The sequence below is a fragment of the Acipenser ruthenus genome, chromosome 8, assembly GCF_902713425.1.
Source record: "Acipenser ruthenus chromosome 8, fAciRut3.2 maternal haplotype, whole genome shotgun sequence".
Taxonomy (NCBI): domain Eukaryota; kingdom Metazoa; phylum Chordata; class Actinopteri; order Acipenseriformes; family Acipenseridae; genus Acipenser; species Acipenser ruthenus.
The window spans coordinates 10,290,017-10,311,697 of NC_081196.1; the positions used below are offsets into that span (position 1 = coordinate 10,290,017).

At 35.5% G+C, this 21,681-nt stretch overlaps 1 protein-coding gene across 1 annotated transcript; it reads left to right on the forward strand.

Moving 5' to 3' along the window:
• The first annotated feature begins 5,578 nt into the window (after window positions 1-5,578).
• On the forward strand, window positions 5,579-16,981 carry LOC117972637 (testis-specific expressed protein 55-like). The gene is made up of 4 exons (XM_059028432.1): window positions 5,579-5,803; window positions 10,277-10,417; window positions 11,811-11,873; window positions 16,027-16,981. The coding sequence occupies exons 2-4, from the start codon at window positions 10,277-10,279 to the stop codon at window positions 16,063-16,065; spliced, it is 243 nt and encodes an 80-aa protein (XP_058884415.1). The 5' UTR covers window positions 5,579-5,803; the 3' UTR covers window positions 16,066-16,981.
• Window positions 16,982-21,681: the final 4,700 nt, after the last annotated feature.

Consider the following 21,681-nt stretch of genomic DNA (forward strand, 5'->3'; position numbering starts at 1 on the left):
GAACATTTGTCTAACAACAGTCAGTCATGGTCCATAAAATGATTTAAAATTACAAGACAGTGGAATTGATGACTGTCTCATTTGCTTCTATTGGAGTTTCCAAGTCAGTATATCCAACAATATACAGACGCATTACAGAATCAGTATATCTTACAATAAACCCAACGTCATAAAGTCTTCACTGTTTAAACCTCAGCACAGCTCAACCTCCAGCCACTGAATGAAACTGACACCAACTTGTGCAAAAGCTTGTCTATCTTTTTGATGAAACTAACACAGGCCTGCACTTTCAAAATAGCGGTCTATAATTTTGAAATTATAACAATAATTTTAAAAAAATCTTACCTTATTGTGTCTGGATACTATACCCGTACTTTGATTTCATATTCATCTGCATTTGTTCATTTCATTTACAGTTTTTGAACCATTAAAAATGTCTACAGGTTCATGTCCTGGCTGTGCAGAGTCGCCAGTCTTCTTTTGGGATTCCGAAAAGAATGTTGCATTGGCTCTGGGTTAGGAAGTCAAAACCAGAAGGGACTGTTTCTCCTCATTGCACTACAGCGAACCCTGCTGGCCAGGTGCCCAGTGAGTGTAGAGTGGATACATGAAGGGCTGCCCATTGTCTCCCAGAGGACGGTAGCTCGCTCACATCTGCTCTCGAGTTCCTGGGTGTAAAAGAAGCTGGCTTGGTTGTGGGATCGGAGGACGCCCACTGAACCTTCAGATCTCCTGAGCTGTGTGGGGAATTGCTGCAGTGAGGAGAAAAAATGATTGGACATTCCAAATAGACGAGAAAATAGGGGTTAAAATAATTGGCCATACTAAATTATATAAAAATGTGTTGAAATACATTTTGTTTTCATTGTTACTTCACTGGAAGGTTTACTTTTGAATGTTTTTGAAAGAAATGTCAATTTTTTTTTTTGTTCAGTTTTTGCTTTTTGTTGAAATAAAAAGAAGAAAATGCCAGGATGGAAGTTTGATGGATTGGATTGAAAATGCATCAGACAGCAACTTTTCAAGTCTTTTTTTAATAGAATGTTTTAATAGAATAGAATATTTGTGATACATACTGTATTCTCCTTTTCAAATTTTGTAATGTAGTTACCTCTTGAGACATCTTGCTGTTTTTCCTCAGATTCAATGTGTAGGCCTTTGATGAATATAGTAAAATCGATTAAATCATTTGAAATAAAATTTCAGTTACAAATATCTTGTATGAAAAACCTCATTTAAAGGGGCACATAATGATTCCTAATATGATTGGTAAGGTACTATTTTATTTTTGCAGCAGTGAATTGGATTAGTGATGTGTCAGATCAATGCAGCATTACCAGGTAATTGATGTTGGGGCTCAGCGTTGTCTGAGTGGGTGGCTGTAAAGCAGAGATAGCTGCTTTATGATGTTAACTTTAACATTGTGGTTGCATAAGAAGAGCACAATAACAAAATATTGCATAAGGATTTTCCTGTTCTACAGTTTCTAATGTAAGTGTTCAAGCAGAAACTGCATCTACAGCTATGTCCAAAAGTATTGCATCACTTAGAATTCTACGATTGAAAAAAGAAAAACTATACAAACATACTGTTAATCTTTGAATTAACATCATGTAATCAAAGAAACAAAAAAATTATATTGCAAAAGTCTTAATGGAAGCCATAATAGTAGTGCAGTATTTCATATTAGATTTTGAAATGTCAGTTTTACTTTAAGTATGTGGTAAACTACAAAGCGGTGCGTAATTCAAAACGTTAATGTAACATTATTTAGCAGGTTTCGTTTGACTTTATGAAGCAAAATTAGTTCATTCTATAGGGCGATGCTATTGGCCATAGCTCTATGTAACACTACAGCAGTTATGATATCAAGTTTTTTTTTTTTAAGTTCGTAGGCACCATGCATGGTTATAGTCAGGGCTGTAGTTGCTTAATAAAGTCACAAGCACCAATCATAAAGTGATCCTATGTGATTAAAAAAAAAAAGGTGCTGTCACCCGGGGACAAAATGGCAACCGTGTTGTAAAGGCATTTGTTACAAACCACTGCAATGTGCCTCATGGTGTGCTTCCCAGTGTCACAGCATCGCCACACTCCATGTGATGAGGGGTTGCTATTTCAGCTGGGAAAAGCTGTACTGTAGGCTGAGATCAAATAAATACAAGCAAATACAGTTTAGCAAAGCTTGAGAAATGATTATAAAAGTAACCCCTGTAAAAGTGATGTAAATTGCTGGGTTTTCCTGCAATGTTGCTGGTTATCTGCAGGCGTCGATCTGTAGTAGTGTGCAGGCACTGTTCCATGAAAGTGTGATCATACAAATGAAGCATTAAAGTCTCTTTCCTTAATACGATGATAAAAAAAAAAAGATATGAAAAACTATGTCAAATGTATATGTGAGGAGTGCTGGAAATGACTCCAATAAAAACAATTTGTATTCCTATATTTGTGGGGACTTCTCATTGACTCTCACTATATTTTTCATTTACTATTTCTAACTCCAGTTAGACAGAACTCCACACAGGGTGAAAGTCGACAACAAACTAAATATTTTGGCACTTTATTTTTTTTAATGCATGTTTAGTTTACAAAGTTGGGATGTTCCCACAACATCATTTTTTCAGGAGCTACTATCTTTTTGGGACATTTTCTCAAATGTTGTCCGCACATTGATAGTAATAACTACACACACACACCCACACACATATTTCCTGCAGTAAACCATTATAAGGCAGAGAACTACAAAAAAAAATTGCTTGAGATATTCATCAGATACTATTTTAAAAAATCACAATGTTAAGTAATTTATAATTATGAACGCTAAATGAAGAAGATTTCATTGTTCTGGCTTCCTGATATCATTTAGGGTTGAATTTTAGAAAGGGGGGCATAACAACCAAAAACCATTGTCCCAGATGTTTTCCTCAACTTTTTTAAATCATTAGTAGATTACCATTCTATGATCTCAGTGAAAACCTGAGAAGATTGGCAATCAGATAAGAAGGCCCAAAGGCAGATGAGCGTATGTATGGCAATTTATTAATGAGGAGTGAAACCATTCCAGAACAGTCTAAAATTAGCTGAATACACTCAGCCTCCTCTAGCACCTTTGCTAATATATATATATATATATATATATATATATATATATATATATATATATATATATATATATATGTATATGTGTGTGTGTGTATATTTGAGCTAATATATATATATATATATATATATATATATATATATATATATAGAATGTGTCATCCCAAATCATCATACTGTAACACTCTCCTTGCTGGTCTCCCTGGTTCAGCTATCTGCTCCCTTCAGCTCATTCAAAATTCAGCTGCTTGTCTTGTATTCTCCCAGCCTCGCTACTCTCATGCTACCCCTCTCTGTTTCGCACCCTACACTGGCTACCTATCTCTGCTCGCATTCAATTCAAGACCCTTGTTCTTGCCTACCTCTCTCTTCACCACACTGCCCCCTCCTACCTCCAACCCCTAGTGTCTCCCCATAACCCCTCTCGCTCTCTCTGGTCCTCCACTACTGGCTGACTAGTCATGCCTTCCCTCCACTCCATCCTCCCGTGCCCGCTCCTTCTCTTCCCTAGCCCCTCTGTGGTGGAACCAGCTTCTGGAGAAACTCAGGACTGCTCCGTCTCTCCACCGCCTCCTCAAGACCCACCTGTTTAGACTGCGCTTGTAGATCTCTCAAGCTACCCCTCCTACTATGCACTGGACTTGCCTGACCTAAGCACCATGTTCTGGATCCTCACCTAATGCATCACCCTTACACTACTAATATGAGATAGAACTTGTTGTAATCCTAACTTGTTGCATCCTAGTTCATATTATATTTTAGTTGTACTATTGCACTTACTGTAAACTACACTGTATTTAAATATTAAGCTTGTGTTGTAACCCTGTACTGCCGTATAACACATGTCAGAGATTGCCAGATTGCCTTGAAAATGGAAAGGCTGAAGGGGGCTGGTTGGAAAAGGACTGTATAATGCCTACATTAAATGATTTGGCAACACTGTCCAGATACAGATCATGTTCATGATCATTTTCTGTAACGGCTCCATGAATTCTCAGTTTCCTCTAAGAATAGAGACTGTCACAAGGCATGCTGTTTCAAAGAAACAACAGGAAGTTCAAAAGTGCTACCAAAAGGAAGAAGAAAGACATTTTGCTAGCAGTTTGTTTAATGAAATACTTTTTCATCAGAAAAAACTGGCAGGAAATCACAGAATCCCAGTGACCTAACTGGGTTAGATAAATGCTTCCCCCAGATTTATTTGCTGATCCACATCATGGCTGCATGTGTTGGATTCCCCTCTATAACTACTAATGCATGCAATGTTATTTTAAAAGGTTTGTTTCACTAGCATAATGCAGGTCAATGTTCACCCATTTTCAAACTTTTTTTTAGTTTTTTTTTTCTGATATAATTTTACAGGAAACAAGGCAGAGATGCCAAGTGTCATCAATGTAATTTTTATACAAAGAGCAGCATGACATCGACTGTACAAAACTAATAACAAGTAACTAATCCCGTCAAGGATATAAAATACCAAGAAAAAGTATGTGAGCACAGCATGCTATGATGGCTCCAGTGCAGTGTTTGTGGCTCTTTTGGAGCACTGTTACGTTTTCTGGTTCTGAAGCCCTGATATCTGCCCAGGTTTGTGTTCTGTCATGTGCATGGAGAAATTCATTGCAGCAGAATTTAATAACGAATGCCCATGCTGATTAAGTTCTCAAGAAAATAGCCATGGGAGCTTTATCCCTTTATCATGGGGGAAACAAAATAATAATCACTGAGAATGAGGATGTGGGATTCATAACGCATAACTAATGGTTGATCAACGACCCACCAAACAGTAACCAAATCATGTTTTTTAAACCAGCCAAAAACCGCACTTACAATTAAGATTTTATATATATTACAAAAGCATAAATAAGGGCTACACATTTAAAATAATAATAATAAAAACACAGTACTGTTATAAACTATGTATTTATTTATTTGCTTTGCTTGGTTATTTCTCACAATTTACAGAACCAGAACCGGTGTTTTTATCCTTTTTTTTATTTGAGATAAAATGCGACAGATCCTGAAAAATCTTCATCTTTAAAATACATTTAAAAACAATTGTAATTGTACTGATACAGTCCTTAAATTGTTGACGAAAAAAAAAAAGATGAGGGGAGGACGTGATCTATACAGGAACATCGTGGTGATTGAAGTTATGCGCTGGTGATGACCTCATAATCGAAAGGAATAGAAAAAAAAAGCTCGATAAAAATAACTAAACCACCAGACAGTATGCTTTCAAAACAATACACATGTGGCCCGGATACTGCCAATCTGACAGCACTGACAGGGGGTAGACTACAAGTCGAATGCGAGGCACATGCATTACCTATTACATGTTACCTCAAGCTCAAGCAACAAATAAAACGTGACTTTGTGTAATTGTTGTTTAAGAAAATCTATATTCTATTAGCGTTCCAGTACTTTCAGATTTAGGAGTACACCGCTGGTTGGGAAGCCCAGGTTTACTATACAGCAGGTGTCTCTATTGGCACGTGACGCACTTACCTCAAAGCAGTGTGAGGCTTTTTGTTTACGGTTGCTAAGACAACACGTTGAGCGTGTATACAGAAAGCCCCGGGAACAGATGCAGACAAATCATTTTTTAAACGCGTTTAAAATTAAAGTCACTACAGGGTAAACGCTGACATTTACTAAATATTGCACCAGGAAATACCGCGAGCCTTGAACGTTTTAAAAAAAGGTAAGTTTTACAATTTGTAAAATGATTTCTTTGCCACTGGATCTTATTGAATACTGTAGGCCCACTTTAAAAGTATGGTTACTAATGTTACTATGTATAGTATTGCTATTGTAAGCCAGAGTTGCAAATATATGGTTAGCTAAGCATTTATTTACCGTAAAGTGCATATTGGTGTATGGATTTTGTAGAATTTAAAGTAGTTTGTTGAAAATGATTGATTTTTTAAAAAATAGTTGAACATATTTTATTATTATTATTATTAGTAGTAGTCGTAGTAGTAATATAAGTCGTAGAAAAATGTATATTTTAAAACTGTCCTTGTACTATCAAGCTTTTTACTTTGTGGTATAAAAAGTATCCTATATGCTGTGCACAAATGTCTTGTTTTGTACCTTAAAGTTTATACTGTATTAAGTAACCCGTCTCCTCTGCTTCTGTTCCTCCATCCTGTTTTTTCCTGGTTTCTTTCTACACTTCTTTGTGTAATATCCTTGTCTAATTAGATACGCTGCAGCTGACACTGTGCAATCTAGGATCATATGCTCTGTTGTTTTATTCTGCCACATAGGCTACGGTAGGCTACAGAACATCCTGCAACACATAGTGAGTGCACTGTTGCTCAGTGGCTTGCCTAGGCTGCAATTTGAACAAACATTTAAATTGCCTAAGATTCTGAATCTAAATCTACAGTATAGTTATTGTATTGTATGTAGCTGTCCCATGAAAGACTGTTTATTGCTACACCTACTTCACTACAGTTGTTTTTTTGTAAACAGCATGAATCATTGCCCCTGAAAAATCTCTTGCCAAAAACCTGGCAATTCACTTACCTCACAGCAAACCATGTGTTTACAAACTTTACAGTCTTCATTTGTTCTCTATAGCATAAGGACTATTATGTTGAATACACCTGACTATTACTTCAGTTTTGCATGTCCTTTATTTAAGACCTCTGCTTTCAGCATAACTTTGTGGTCTATCTATTAGCAAACTTGGTCAGATTTACAGGTAATCACAAACATGTCTGGTAAATACAATAAATAAATAAATAAAAACAAAATATATTGATGGATCAAATAGGCTTTTTTAGATCTTTAAGATGCAGTTACCAAACATCTGACACATTTTCTGTTTTCCAACAATATATCAGGAGTCTTTGGACCCATGTTTTTCAGGTTACTGTAGTGAAAACTTAGTTTTGTAGTTATTATTATCATTATCATTACCATTATCATCACTATGCCTTTATTTATTTACCGGGCAGCTTCCTTAACTGAAATGCTTAATCCCTGTGATGCTCATTATATAACATTCAATATATTAATTAAAATTAAACCCAAATGACCCTGTAAGACAGCTGGTGATTTGCTGTCCTATTTCTTGTTTAATCCTTTACAGGCAGATTTGAGTAATGAGCGGTGTCTGTCTTTTCACTTCTAAGACTAACAATTTGCATTATATTTCAACATCAATCCAAATTAAATTGACTGAATTAGGCCTATATTGTAGATTATCCTGCCACAATTAAATGTGTCCTTGTGCAGTACAGCATAAAAATAAATTGAGGAAAAATATTATTTCTAAAATACAGAATTTAACTTGCCTACAAATATTTAGCATTTGTGATATACTTGCATACCTGCCGCCAGCCCCCATGAAAACATTCGCAAAGTATACAGGCCTGCCAACAAAACCAAATGCCAGCTTAGCTTTCTACGTTCATCGACAACTAAAAATCGAAGGTTATATTTAAATGCAAAGAAAGAAAAATAAAATAAATGAACTACTGAGTCAAACCTGAAGCACATCAACAAACAGAATAATTACCATTTAGCTGAAAACAAGCCCAGCCCAGTTAAAGTGTAACCATGTTTTCTGTGTGCTTTAGGGGGTGTTATAAAATGGGTATTTTAAATACTCTATCCTGTTTGGTCAAAACAGGTCATATGGGGTGTTTATTGCAGCATATCACCATGGGTCAGCACATCTTTTCAAAAAGGGGCAAATCACTGAGATATCCATACGCAGCATACTAAAATACGCTCTCAGATCACCCCCAGGGGAGCAGTTCTGTTTTTCAGAACTGCAGCAGTAAAAATGCCATTAAATTCCAAAGGTAAGGTTAGTTTGAATTGTAGAATGTTTTTGCCTTTTACATTAAAAACTTTCTCCAGTCTAAAATACATGGTTAACAACTTGATATTTGAAATGCTCACAAAAAAGTCATGAAAATATATTATTATGCACAGAAAATACTTGATATTATAACTTGCAGACACCTCCATTGTACTCCTGAAAACAAAAACATTAGTTGTCATATGTATACTGCAGTAATATTTCTTATGGTGTTGTAATAAATATCTCTTTGGTATACCCCCAAATTATTTATATTATCAATTACATTTATTACAAATTAATAGAGGCCCTGTATTTCAAATAGCATCAAAACTATCCCCCGGAGCCCCATAGTGATAATAGAGCCCCATGGGCCCCGTAGTGGTAAGAGAGCCCCCGGGAGCCCCGTAGTAATAGAGCCCGCCGGAGCCCCGTAGTGATAATAGAGCCCCTGGAGCCATGTAGTGGTAATAGAGCCCCCGGGGCCCTGTAGTGGTAATAGAGCCCCCGGGGCCCTGTAGTGGTAATAGGGCCCCCCAGGGCCCCATAGTGGTAATAAGTCAGTTTGATAAGTAACTGGATATTTCATGCAAATAATGTCTTTCTCACCACTGTGAAGTGGTAGCACAAATCTGGTATGGCTATCTCCTGTTACTACCCTGTGAGGAGGGGTCTGCGTGATTGAAGGCAGACTCATTTGTGCTGTATAATGATGAAAATAGGCAGTAATATTTTACTTTAAAATGTAATGAACAAATCAAGAATTACAAGAAGTATAATTAATCAAATACAGAAAAACTGCACTTTAAATGGCAATGTTTAATTCAACATCTATAAATCACTTTTTTTTAATTAATGAATTTTTGGTTTTATTATATGGAATATAAGTTATATGGAGCTATTTGTGTGTTTTTCTTTTAGCTTACTTCAAGGCGGAAGGATATTTAATAAAAATGACTTTTTTGTTCATTAATTTTTTTATTCAATTTAGGTAGTTAACCCATTTTATAAGTACAATAAGGCACTTCAGGGTGTGTGATATATTAGAGTATATCACACACACTGTCGTGCCGTATTGCTTACATATTACTAACAGAGATTATTATAGCCTCTATGGAATACGTCAAACAACTCTTCAAAAGGGCTTGTAACCAGTTCAAATCCCGGCTCACTCACTGACTCACTGTGTGACCTTGAGAAGTTGTTAGTGATTCTGCAGCTGATGCATAGTTCACACTCCCTAGTCTCTGTAACTCGCCTTGGATAAAGGTGTCTGCTAAATAAACAAATAATAATAATAAACATTAAAAATAGCTGTAAATGCAGCATTTAACAGTTAAAACCCACCAAACGTGTATGAATACAAATAATACATGTTTAACATTGCTATAACCCTAACAGGAAATATTATAAATGGAAACCTTACATGTAGGAAGATATATATATATATATATATATATATATATATATATATATATATATATATATATATATATATATATAATATATACAGTATATATATATTACTCTAGGTCATCAAAACCAAGGGCGATAAGTTTGTCATGTAGCATCAAACTCTTGCAGAACAAGTTTTCACAGCAGAGTTGAGGTCCTGTGCATTGACCCCCCCTTCCTGGATTGCCAACTGTCACAGCTGTTCACAGTCAACGCTATCTTCATTAACAAGAAATCTTCGGTACTCTTGTTCAGCGTCATCCCGTTTCCAGTGTAATATCCCTTACATACTAAGCTTTCAGAGGTTGGCAAAGGCGATCTTAAGTGGTCAATAAATGGAAGAAAGACATTCATTCTCCAGTACTCTTTAGGTGATGCATTGGCATGATGACACTGATGTACATTTGTTCTTGGTGTCCCAACAAGAATGTCATATTCCGACGAGGTATCACAAGAACTGCTCCAAATCTGGTTAAACAATTCATCATCTCTTTTAAGCAAAACAGCCAGCTTGTTCAGATGCCCAAACAAGGTCGCGCTCGGGTGATTGTAATGCATTACAGAGGGGCACAGTCTTTGAGTCAGTTTTGCACTGATCAGAAACTCAAATTCGTGATTTGCATCGCTTGCAACTTTCCTGGAGCTGTCCTGCTTTAGATCCTGAAGTGGGGTGATAATTCTACCAAAACTTTCCAAAAATGTGGTTACTCTTGTCTGTAATAGAAACAGATGCTACAAATCTGTCAACATTAATAAATAAAGGTAAGTGAAAAAACTGAATAATCCTAAATATATGAGGAATAAAGATGATTATAAGGCCCTGTGGCCCCCAACGATTGTGTAGTGAGGACCAATGTTTTCAACTATTTTAAAATGGAATGTTGTATGCTTTTTCTTGTTAAGATGGCTGAAATGGAAGCTACAGACAACATCCTCATTACAGAAACCCCAGACCAGTATAAAGACTCTTACTTTACCTACGAGGACCCATTTGAGCGCTCAGTAAAGTACATGGAGAAACACAACATTCTTTACATCTTTCAGGTGTGTGAGATCATTTCTTATATGTTTTACCTTGCCAGTCGAATGCCCAAGGAGGTGAAAATTGAGAGGGGTCGTGTGTGGTGCACGCTAAAACCTGTTTGACTTGTTTTGTGATGCATTTTCTTCTTTTCACTGACTTTTTTTCTATGATTGGTCAGCACCCCAGAGAAACAAGATTATTATTTTCTTCTCAGTGCTCTTCAATCTATATTGCAATTTATTTGACACAACAGTGTGTCCAGGATCAGCAGCACTTATACAATTTCATCCAATATGAATGAATTATTATAAGTCATTAACATACTGTGATCAGAATGCTCTTTTAAGCACATAAACATTTGTACCCCTGAAGTGTGCTCAATTAAGTTGTCTTTTGCTGTTCTAGTCCCCACAAACTGCAATTCCCCACCATCTATTTGAACAGAGTCCAAAATAAAGAAGACTATGTTATTTCTCTCTCGGCTCTTTTACTGTGTATGTGTTTTATATGTAATGGGAAATAGGAAGAATAGACTTGTTTGCCGTAACCCTTGAGCATCATGTGGTGGCCCTCGACAGAAATGTGGCACCATCACTGATTGGAACAGTGTATTAATAATTTTTCAAGCAGGAAACCCCCTAATGTGGCAGTATGTAAGAAGTCTGTCTCCCCATGTCTTGAATGTAGTCCAGTCACTTTCAACTGTATGTGACTAGGCACTCAATTACACAACATCATAAGACTTCCCATGGCTTCCAACCAATAATAATAATAATAATATAATGTACCATATATTCATATCTAATGTGATTTGTTTAATTCATGTAAGGAGAGCATGGTCTTCATTCAGAAAAATGCCCTTCTGTATCAAAGTATGATAGTAGATGATACATATATAATAGGATATAGTTAAGGCTATTTGATTTACAATGACATTATTATTTTTTTATTTTAGTTGGTTTACAATTACATTATTATTTTTTTTATTTTAATTCCCCATGTATGTGTGCATACTGTATTTGTTATGTAAGAATTGTAATGCTGTGTGCTAATTAACTGTGACAGAATTGAACAAGTGTGATATTGGTTTAAAGCAACCTGGATTTTTTTTTCCTGAAAACAAAAACAAAAAATATATTAAAAAAAAAATAATAATATATATAATCTTCAAATAGTGAATAATTAAATTAGTAATTACATTGTTTTGTATGAAACTTTGATTATTTATTTACTAAAGTGCCATTAGCTGTTACATTTATTTATTTATTTATTTATTTATTTTGCATCATTTCAATTACATGATTTGGATTATACTGACTGCATTATGCACATTACATGCTTGGTGCTGCAAAACTAAATATTTAGCCTGTTGAAGAACATTTATAATGCATTTACACTGTTTTCATTCAACAGGAGATTACAGAAAACTTGGTGTATGCAAGACCTGAAGAACCTCTTCAGTTCATGTTAGAACAGGTTGGGTTTGACGATTCATTATTATTGTTATTATTATTATTACTATTATTATTATTATTTAACTCAAGCAGGCATGGCTTTGGCAGAGGTTTAATGAGCATCATGGCTGTTTAGATTCAACAACAGTTTGGTTGGGAGCTCCTGTCCAGTGCTGAGAATGAATTACAATACCTCAATTTGAATTTTAAAAAATGCAGCCAAGTTTACTTTTCTGTGCTGTAAATCTTATTTTGAAGTGCGACCATTGCTAATTACTAATTACCATCTAAAATTAAACAAGAACCTGTACTTCAAACAGACTTCCTTTTTATCATATCAATTGCAAGCATACTTTTAACTCATTAAAATGCTCTCTGTTGTAACCTTACTTCTGATATAAGGCTACTATATGTTGCTTCCTAATTACATTAAACCTTATTAGGAGCACATAATTATACTGAGCACCTAATCACAATCAAACAGTTTGCCTTTCAAGGACGTCTCTGTAATAAGGGTTGTGAGTGAAGAACCCTACCGAGTACATTTCTTTACCCCTAAGGCTGACAGTTTCCAAATGAGTAATTACTTCTCAATAACTTAAGAAAAGTTTTCTGTTCAGATACGTCGTTTAAATGTATTGATGATTATGAAACATGGCATGAACACTGATTGCCTCAAATCCACTTAGTTTGAGGCCCACCACTTGTCCAATTGGAAGAAGCGACAGACCCCTATCAGTTTTTACACTGGTCAGTGTTTATGCAGCTGCATAGCATATTTGTTTGTACTCTGCATATTGACAGTGCTGGTTTTTAACAGGTCCCAGGGGGTTTATTGTGCAGTTAATTTGTTTTTCTTTTTTTATCAATAACAAATATTTAATTTACTTATATAACATCTCATGAAGTCAAAACTTTTTAAAAAGCTATTTCCAACAAACTTAACAACAAAACTATGTAAATTCCTTAATCTGAAAAACATTCCTTCCTATACACTTCCATATCAATGTATCATTTCCCTTGGGAGGCAATCATGAGCTGCATGTTATAATGAAGATAATTTAATTCCTTACCACCAAGAGAGCACCAGTAATGCAAATAAATACAAATACTGTGATGGAAATAAATGATTTACTTTAACACAAGTTCCACGTAGAAATTACCTGTTACCAAAGAAAAAGAGCGCTGGTGGAATAAAGTATGCCATCCATACTTTATTAATATTTAAATGTCAGACATAGAACTGAAGGATCATGTACAATATCAATGTATCAAACGTGTTAATGTTAATGGTGCATGTATTTAGTCAGTGCAAGTTATCTCCATCAAGCTTATCAGAAACTTAAAATGTGTTTTTATCGGTCCCATAATATTGGGACAGAGTATTTAAGCAATACATGCTCTGATGGCAGTTGAATATATAACATTTTTCTACTTTATTGTTCAATGTATGACCCTTGACCTTGCCTATCGTGTCTCCTTATATTCCCTCCCGCCCTCTCCGCTCATCCTCTACTGGGATGACTTGTTATGGCTTCTCTTCACTCTACTTCCTCTCGTGCTCGCTCCTTCTCTTACCTCGTCCCCCTGTGGTGGAACCAGCTACCGGTTAACCTCAGGACTGTTCAGTCTTTTACTGCTTTCCTCTGTCTTCTTAAAACTCACTTATTCAACGTTTATTTGTAAATTCTTATTTTATATATCTTTTTATTTTCATGTTTTAATTTTTTTTGTGTATATTGTATATAACTCTTTATTTTTGCATTTGTATTGCCTGTAACATACTGTATATTGTTATATTTTGTTTAATTTCTGTAAGTCAACTTCTTAGCCCATTGATATTGCTCACAGATCTACAGTTAAAAGAGTGCATCCTGTCATAACTTGAATATTCTTTGAATTCAACAGCCATTTCCTGTTGCACATCCTTTGTTTATTTAATGCACTTGGAGTCAAGACCTGGTGTGCTTATAATAGCTAGTGGCAGTGGTATATGAAAGACAGCCTTAATGCAATGATGACATGTTTCAGTATCTTCCCCAGCAAGGACAAATAAAAGAATGTATTTGCTTGATCCTTCTTATGGCTCTTGTAGAACAGAGACAAACATTCACATTATACTGGAGCAAAAAAACTCAAACCGTATTCCAGTACATTGCCAGGAAAATACAGTAAAACTGCTGGATTGCAATCGTTTTCAACTTGTCCAGCAGAGGGAGGTAAGAGATCCAGAAAGAACAGATATTTCATGATGGAACAATCCTGATAGAATTAGAGTAGCACTAAAAAGCATTCATACAGCTCAAGAATACCTACATAGCTTCAGCTTTATTATTATTTTCTTAGCAGATGCCCTTATCCAGGGCAACTTACACTTTTTACAAGATATCACATTATTTTTTACACATTATTTTTACATATAATTACCAATTTATACAGTTGGGTTTTTACTGGAGCAATCTAGGTAAAGTACCTTGCTCGAGGGTACAGCAGCAGTGTCTCCCACCTGGGATTGAACCCACAACCCTCCGGTCAGGAGTCCAGAGCCCTAACCACTACTCTACACTGCTGCCCTTTAGCTTTGTTCTTTGTTGGACAATATGTTTCTTTATTCTTTATTGCCCTTATGTTAGTAAACAAACAAAAAAATTATTAATTTTACAGTACAGGTATTCTGATTTTATGATTCATGAACGTAGTCCTGGGGTACATCATCAATATTTTTCGACTTGCTAATAATATTTAGCACAAATTATATATTTTTAAATATCGTAATCTTGGGGTATATAAATTTGTCTGTCTGTCGATCTGTCTTTCTGTATTCATATTTCTTGTACACTTTATTTATTTTTTTACATAATGTACGTCCTTTGGGATATTCAAATAATAATATAATGTAAAGTACAAAGTCAAACCCATGATGCTTAGATTTGGGAGCAAATAGAAATAGTCCAGGCAGACGTGCACTAACTTTAAGAGCATTTTACTCATTTTTTCAGTACAGTTAAGATGTTTTAAGCAGCAACGATGCATGCTACATTAAGTAAATGTCTGAATTGAGTTGTTTATTGAAGTGAAATGGGACATTTATAGTCAGCAGAGGATGGTTGGCTCCAAAAGTCAGTTCAGAAACACTGTTGTTACAAGATGTTCTTTCTGATGCATTAGGATACAGGCCTTTTGCCTCCATCATTTCAAGTCTTGAAAAAAATAAAATGAAAATCTAACTGATGAAATTGTTAAAGTATATATATATATATATTTCCATTATTGCAATGGGATTTGGAATTAAATCTTCCTGTCTAGAAAGAAAGCACACGTGAAACTTAAAAAGCAGTGGAAGAAATCGGGACAAAACTAAACATTGACAAAAATGTAACCACTCTGAAAATTGAAAATTGTGTGGAAATAAGCCATGTACACATTTACTTTGTATGCCCCTGATTGTCTTGATTTCCTGTTTTTTATCCATAAGAGCAATGGTCCTAGTTGTTGCACCCAGAATCCTACTCATTGATACTGAATAAGTTGAAAAATACAATTATAAGACCAGTATCTTGAGAGGGGACAGTAGCAAAACAATTAACAGTGATACAAAGTCAAACTGTTACGTTACTCACCTGGCAAACACAAAATCACATAGACAAACACTCCTCCACTGTGACAACAACCCTGCTCTATGTAATGTTATCATGAATTGAAATCGCTTGTTAGCAATCAGCAATGTCGCTTCATTGTAAACTGATTTGGAATTCCTTCTAGACCACTGTAAAAGAAAAACATCATTCCTGAATAAGGTGCCATCTTGGTCTCAAATTATTATTATTATTATTATTTATTTCTTAGCAGACGCCCTTATCCAGGGCGACTTACAATGGTAAGCAAATACATTTCAAATGGAAGAAGGTCTAGTAAAAAATGTCCTTCTCCAACTGTTTTCTATTCTATTGTTTTAACTCTTCTGCTAACATATTGTAGCTTAATATGCACAGAATACTAGCCTAGGAGCCTGTCATGCAATGCAGATTTCTAATGAGTATGATGAATAGTGGGTGTGATGAACAGTGTGTCAGTTGTTACCTACAGCTATACACAGTACTAAAGCTCTGAAGCATGTTCTTAATTTTATTGAACACAATGAAATTTGCTAACTGTGAACTATGTTCTTTTTGTAGGTGCAAACTATGATCAAGAATAAGAAGGAAACCAATTAAAGCATTTAATTTAATTGCACGGAAGGACTTACCATAGCCACATCATGAACAGGCACCAGGTGCATAGTTGAAGATGACAACCACAATTTGTTTTTATTTAGTAGTCACAGTTGAGCTAGAATTGCATCAATAATGTTATTCAGGGTCCTGGTTTCCGTTGATAATATAAAAATATGACAAAACTTGAAAAGAACATTTTAGAATCCTTTTTATATTTTTACATGTTTTGATTGTAAAACAAACCAACCTGTACAATCTTAATAGCTAAACTGAGTGTGTGTCCGTGTGTTTTTGCATTTAAAAATGTTTTTCCACCTATGAGGGTATCCTTTTTAATCCATACTGTAAATAAAAGCTTTTAGGGGTTTCTTGTAAAATGTTGTCAATGCAACAAAATAAAAATATATACATTTCAGGAAAATAAAGGCAATGTATTGCTTCTTTTGCTACCAGAATTTAACATGTGGATTTCAGAAACGTAAAATGTGCAAAACAAAATTATATTGTTTAATACTTTTGTGGATTTTTTAAATGTAGATCAAACATAAATTGATGAAATCGTGAAAAGAAATGATCTCATTAGTAGTTATGGTACTAATAAGATGGTACACTGAATCAGTTTAGTTTTACACATAATATGATAACACATTTTAGTGATCAGTACATACATACTGTATGCAAAATTACCATTTGCAGAAGTCAAGAAGGATGCCTGTCAGTCACACTCTTATGCGTGCCAGTTATGTAAAAGCCCTGATGTATTTAGCTCAGAATATAGATTTAGAATTGTATAGTATATTGGTGGTTTTATTTCAATAAACAGCATGTTTAACCTGCATGTACCTTATGCTATGTTGTTCATTCAAATATTCCAAATGGTACACAACCCTCCAATAAGTGTGGAGAATAAAGAAATGCAGAATGACTTGGGGTGTGTCAGGATGTTAGCCATTTTCTTCCAATGAACTCTCTGCTTACTAACTATCTTGGTATCCCTTCGTTGTTGTTTCCTCTCCAAATGTTTGAATGAGCAAGCTGTCTCACAACTGTAGTGGTGCTCTAAAGTGTTATCAATATTTTAGGAATGAAAAATGACTGGGGTTAAGGAATGTATTGCCCATTTTACACCCAAATTTGCATTTCTGCAATAGTGTCTTGTCATGCCATCTTAAACTAAAGAATTCACAGTTTTAGAAATGAATTGAACTGTAAATCTACGTTATTGGTATCCCACTAAGACATCTTGTTCCAGTGTTATGTCGTACTGCACTAACCTACATGGGCAGGATATGTCTAAAGCAGTCAACATGAATTAAATTCTAAATGTATTTACTTAAAATCTTTTAGAGAGAGTCCTGTCATATTAAACATACATTGTGGTGTATGGGGGAAAAATGTACTTCTCCTCGACTGTTTTTCCCAGTCAGTGGGTGGATAAATTTATACTGTATGATGTTCAGTTCGCTCACACCATACTCTAATGGTACAGTGCCTTGCGAAAGTATTCGGCCCCCTTGAACTTTGCGACCTTTTGCCACATTTCAGGCTTCAAACATAAAGATATGAAACTGTAATTTTTTGTGAAGAATCAACAACAAGTGGGACACAATCATGAAGTGGAACGAAATTTATTGGATATTTCAAACTTTTTTAACAAATAAAAAACTGAAAAATTGGGCGTGCAAAATTATTCAGCCCCCTTAAGTTAATACTTTGTAGCGCCACCTTTTGCTGCGATTACAGCTATAAGTCGCTTGGGGTATGTCTCTATCAGTTTTGCACATCGAGAGACTGAAATTTTTGCCCATTCCTCCTTGCAAAACAGCTCGAGCTCAGTGAGGTTGGATGGAGAGCATTTGTGAACAGCAGTTTTCAGTTCTTTCCACAGATTCTCGATTGGATTCAGGTCTGGACTTTGACTTGGCCATTCTAACACCTGGATATGTTTATTTGTGAACCATTCCATTGTAGATTTTGCTTTATGTTTTGGATCATTGTCTTGTTGGAAGACAAATCTCCGTCCCAGTCTCAGGTCTTTTGCAGACTCCATCAGGTTTTCTTCCAGAATGGTCCTGTAATTGGCTCCATCCATCTTCCCATCAATTTTAACCATCTTCCCTGTCCCTGCTGAAGAAAAGCAGGCCCAAACCATGATGCTGCCACCACCATGTTTGACAGTGGGGATGGTGTGTTCAGGGTGATGAGCTGTGTTGCTTTTACGCCAAACATAACGTTTTGCATTGTTGCCAAAAAGTTCGATTTTGGTTTCATCTGACCAGAGCACCTTCTTCCACATGTTTGGTGTGTCTCCCAGGTGGCTTGTGGCAAACTGTAAACGACACTTTTTATGGATATCTTTAAGAAATGTCTTTCTTCTTGCCACTCTTCCATAAAGGCCAGATTTGTGCAGTATACGACTGATTGTTGTCCTATGGACAGAGTCTCCCACCTCAGCTGTAGATCTCTGCAGTTCATCCAGAGTGATCATGGGCCTCTTGGCTGCATCTCTGATCAGTCTTCTCCTTGTATGAGCTGAAAGTTTAGAGGGACGGCCAGGTCTTGGTAGATTTGCAGTGGTCTGATACTCCTTCCATTTCAATATTATTGCTTGCACAGTGCTCCTTGGGATGTTTAAAGCTTGGGAAATCTTTTTGTATCCAAATCCGGCTTTAAACTTCTCCACAACAGTATCTCGGACCTGCCTGGTGTGTTCCTTGTTCTTCATGATGCTCTCTGCGCTTTAAACGGACCTCTGAGACTATCACAGTGCAGGTGCATTTATACGGAGACTTGATTACACACAGGTGGATTCTATTTATCATCATTAGTCATTTAGGTCAACATTGGATCATTCAGAGATCCTCACTGAACTTCTGGAGAGAGTTTGCTGCACTGAAAGTAAAGGGGCTGAATAATTTTGCACGCCCAATTTTTCAGTTTTTTATTTGTTAAAAAAGTTTGAAATATCCAATAAATTTCGTTCCACTTCATGATTGTGTCCCACTTGTTGTTGATTCTTCACAAAAAATTACAGTTTCATATCTTTATGTTTGAAGCCTGAAATGTGGCAAAAGGTCGCAAAGTTCAAGGGGGCCGAATACTTTCGCAAGGCACTGTATTTATTTTCCCCAGTCGATTGACAACACCAGGACTGTTTTTAACTTCTGGTTGTGGAACAGTTGTCTGCTTTACAGTAGACTTTCTAGATGGATAGTTAAACAAAGTAATTTTTCTTTCAAGAGCTAAAGTGTGGATGTCAATACCACCATCCTAAAAGGTGTTTTTTGCAGAGCCTCTGCATTTTTATAGTATTTTAGTGATGTTAATATCAGGGTCAAATCACTCCTGGAGGAAAACAACAGTGATTTATATACAAATAAAGAACAGCTATTTAGATAATTTAAATGGACCTGTAATTGTAAAAGCTTCAGCTGGTGCTTGTGTATTTTAGTGTTGATGACACTGGGGCATATGGTTCAGACTGGGATTTGTGAGCGCTTTTTTACAGTCAACATCATCATAGCATCTGCTCCGTACCTTGTGAAAGATGTCACTTACCCAAGGGTTTAAAATGTAGGGATGAAACTGAATACTTGTAGGTTGCTTTATCAAACACCACAAAATAATTGTGTGGAGATAGTAATGCTTACACTGTATGAAATGTCAAAAACTTAATGACGAAAGAGGGCAATGAAAGAGAGCTGAAGTACTTTTAATTGGTGATACCTACCTGGCTTCTTTATTGTCTTCCCCATTGGATTTGGCATCACCCTTGTGTGTTCTTCTACCCTAAGACCAATGAATGCTGGAATTTACTTAAGCATTTATGTGGACAACCTTTACCCAACAATGCTGCACTTGTACCATGATAATGATAGCTACTTTCAAGACAACAGATTCTGTCATCCACTGTGCCACAATTGTGAGCAAATTGTTTGAGGAGCATGACAAGACTTTAGGCATCTTCCATGGCCACTACAATACCTGGATCTCAATCCAATTGTGCATGTTTGGGATTACTTTGCATTGGTCATCACAATACTCTGCCTACATCTCTACAACAGTTATGTGAAATATTAATGACTGAAATGGATTAACATCCCTCAAAACACCTCAAGCACCTTGTGAAGTCTTTGCCACATTGTGTCAAGGATGTCAGGGTAAATGATGGCTCAACTCAATATTAGGAACATATCCAAATAAAGTGACCAGACAGTACATATCTCATGTTTCTTACTTAAATGTTATTCATTCCAGTCTCTAAATATTGCATTATTTATTTATGTATTTGCATTTGTATAGAGCTTTTCAAACAGTAGTATCTCAAAGCACTGTACAGTACATAGTAGACAAATCAACCCACAACACATTTATCATCTAACACAATCATACCATTTAAATAACATATTTAAACAGTATATATATATATATATATATATATATATATATATATATATATATATATATATATACACAAATACAAATAACTACATCATGGGATCCATCCTCTGTCTAACAGCACAATATGGTATGCTGTTGATGGATTCATCTATAACTTCTAACACTCAGATGTAAAATATTCAGCAATACTAAAAATAGGCTATTTATAACATCACACAAATGTTTAGACAAAAAGCAGTGTCTCTGTTAGTGCCACGAAAAGCTTCCAGTTCCTTCGGTTTAAATTTAGTGAAAAAGAAACTGACAGCACAAGCCTTTTAACTTCTGTACAAGTCTGTTTAGAATAACTGCCATAAGTAACCACCGTAACATCCATAATTTTAAAAAATGTTCAAATAAAAAAGAAAAACTTATAAAACTAAGTTAGGTAGACAAAAAGTTCTGCTAGTGCCTTAGTATGACATAATTTGTAATACATTTTTACACACAACTGTATATTTTGAATGTGGAATGTCAACTATGTTAAGTATTAAAGGGTTCAGTTCCTTGTTGCGGAAATACTTGTTACAGAATACTTGTTATGAAGCCCTTCCCAAATCACAGGCACTTCTAAGTATCAGTATTCTAATAAAGACAAGGGTATCCTTTAGGGACTGCTTTTAAAGGTTTTTTGAAGAGTGTTTATAAGCATTTTTTTAAAAAAAAAGTTAAACAGTGCTTTGAAAAAATTGAATAAACAAGCAAACCTTCTCTAAAACAGTTGAAAGCGGTTTCATGAACTGCAAATCAAAGATGGAGGAAGCTTTGGCACCTGTGTCTCAACTTTTAAAGGGCTAGTTCACAGACAAGATATTCAAAATTGTGTGATTTCTAATGAAATTGGGTAAAATATTGGAGGTTGTACTAAATTAAACAATCTTATATTTATTGCTAACAAATATAAAAACGTGTATGTTTTTCAAAATGCATACGCCTGTATGAACAGATTAAAAAAGTGAATTTGATCCGATTGTTCTTTAAATTAGTCTGCTACTGTGCACTACCTGTAGCTCCTCTGAACAGTCACATTATTACAAATGTTTTTCCTTTTACATACATAAATCAATGTTAAACATCCCTCTGTATAAACAGGAGAACTGTCACAATACTAAGGTTCTGCCAAAAGATGCAGAATACTGTTGCTCATCCCAATTCTTCCTTTTCTTCATGATGACA

What these genes read in the sequence shown, in the direction of transcription:
- LOC117972637 (XM_059028432.1), top strand. Translation starts at nt 10,277, where the DNA reads ATGGCTGAAATGGAAGCTACAGACAACATCCTCATTACAGAAACCCCA. An exon ending in ACATTCTTTACATCTTTCAG is followed by an intron (nt 10,418 to 11,810) that starts GTGTGTGAGATC and finishes TTCATTCAACAG; the next exon opens with GAGATTACAGAAAACTTGGT. An exon ending in TTCAGTTCATGTTAGAACAG is followed by an intron (nt 11,874 to 16,026) that starts GTTGGGTTTGAC and finishes TTCTTTTTGTAG; the next exon opens with GTGCAAACTATGATCAAGAA.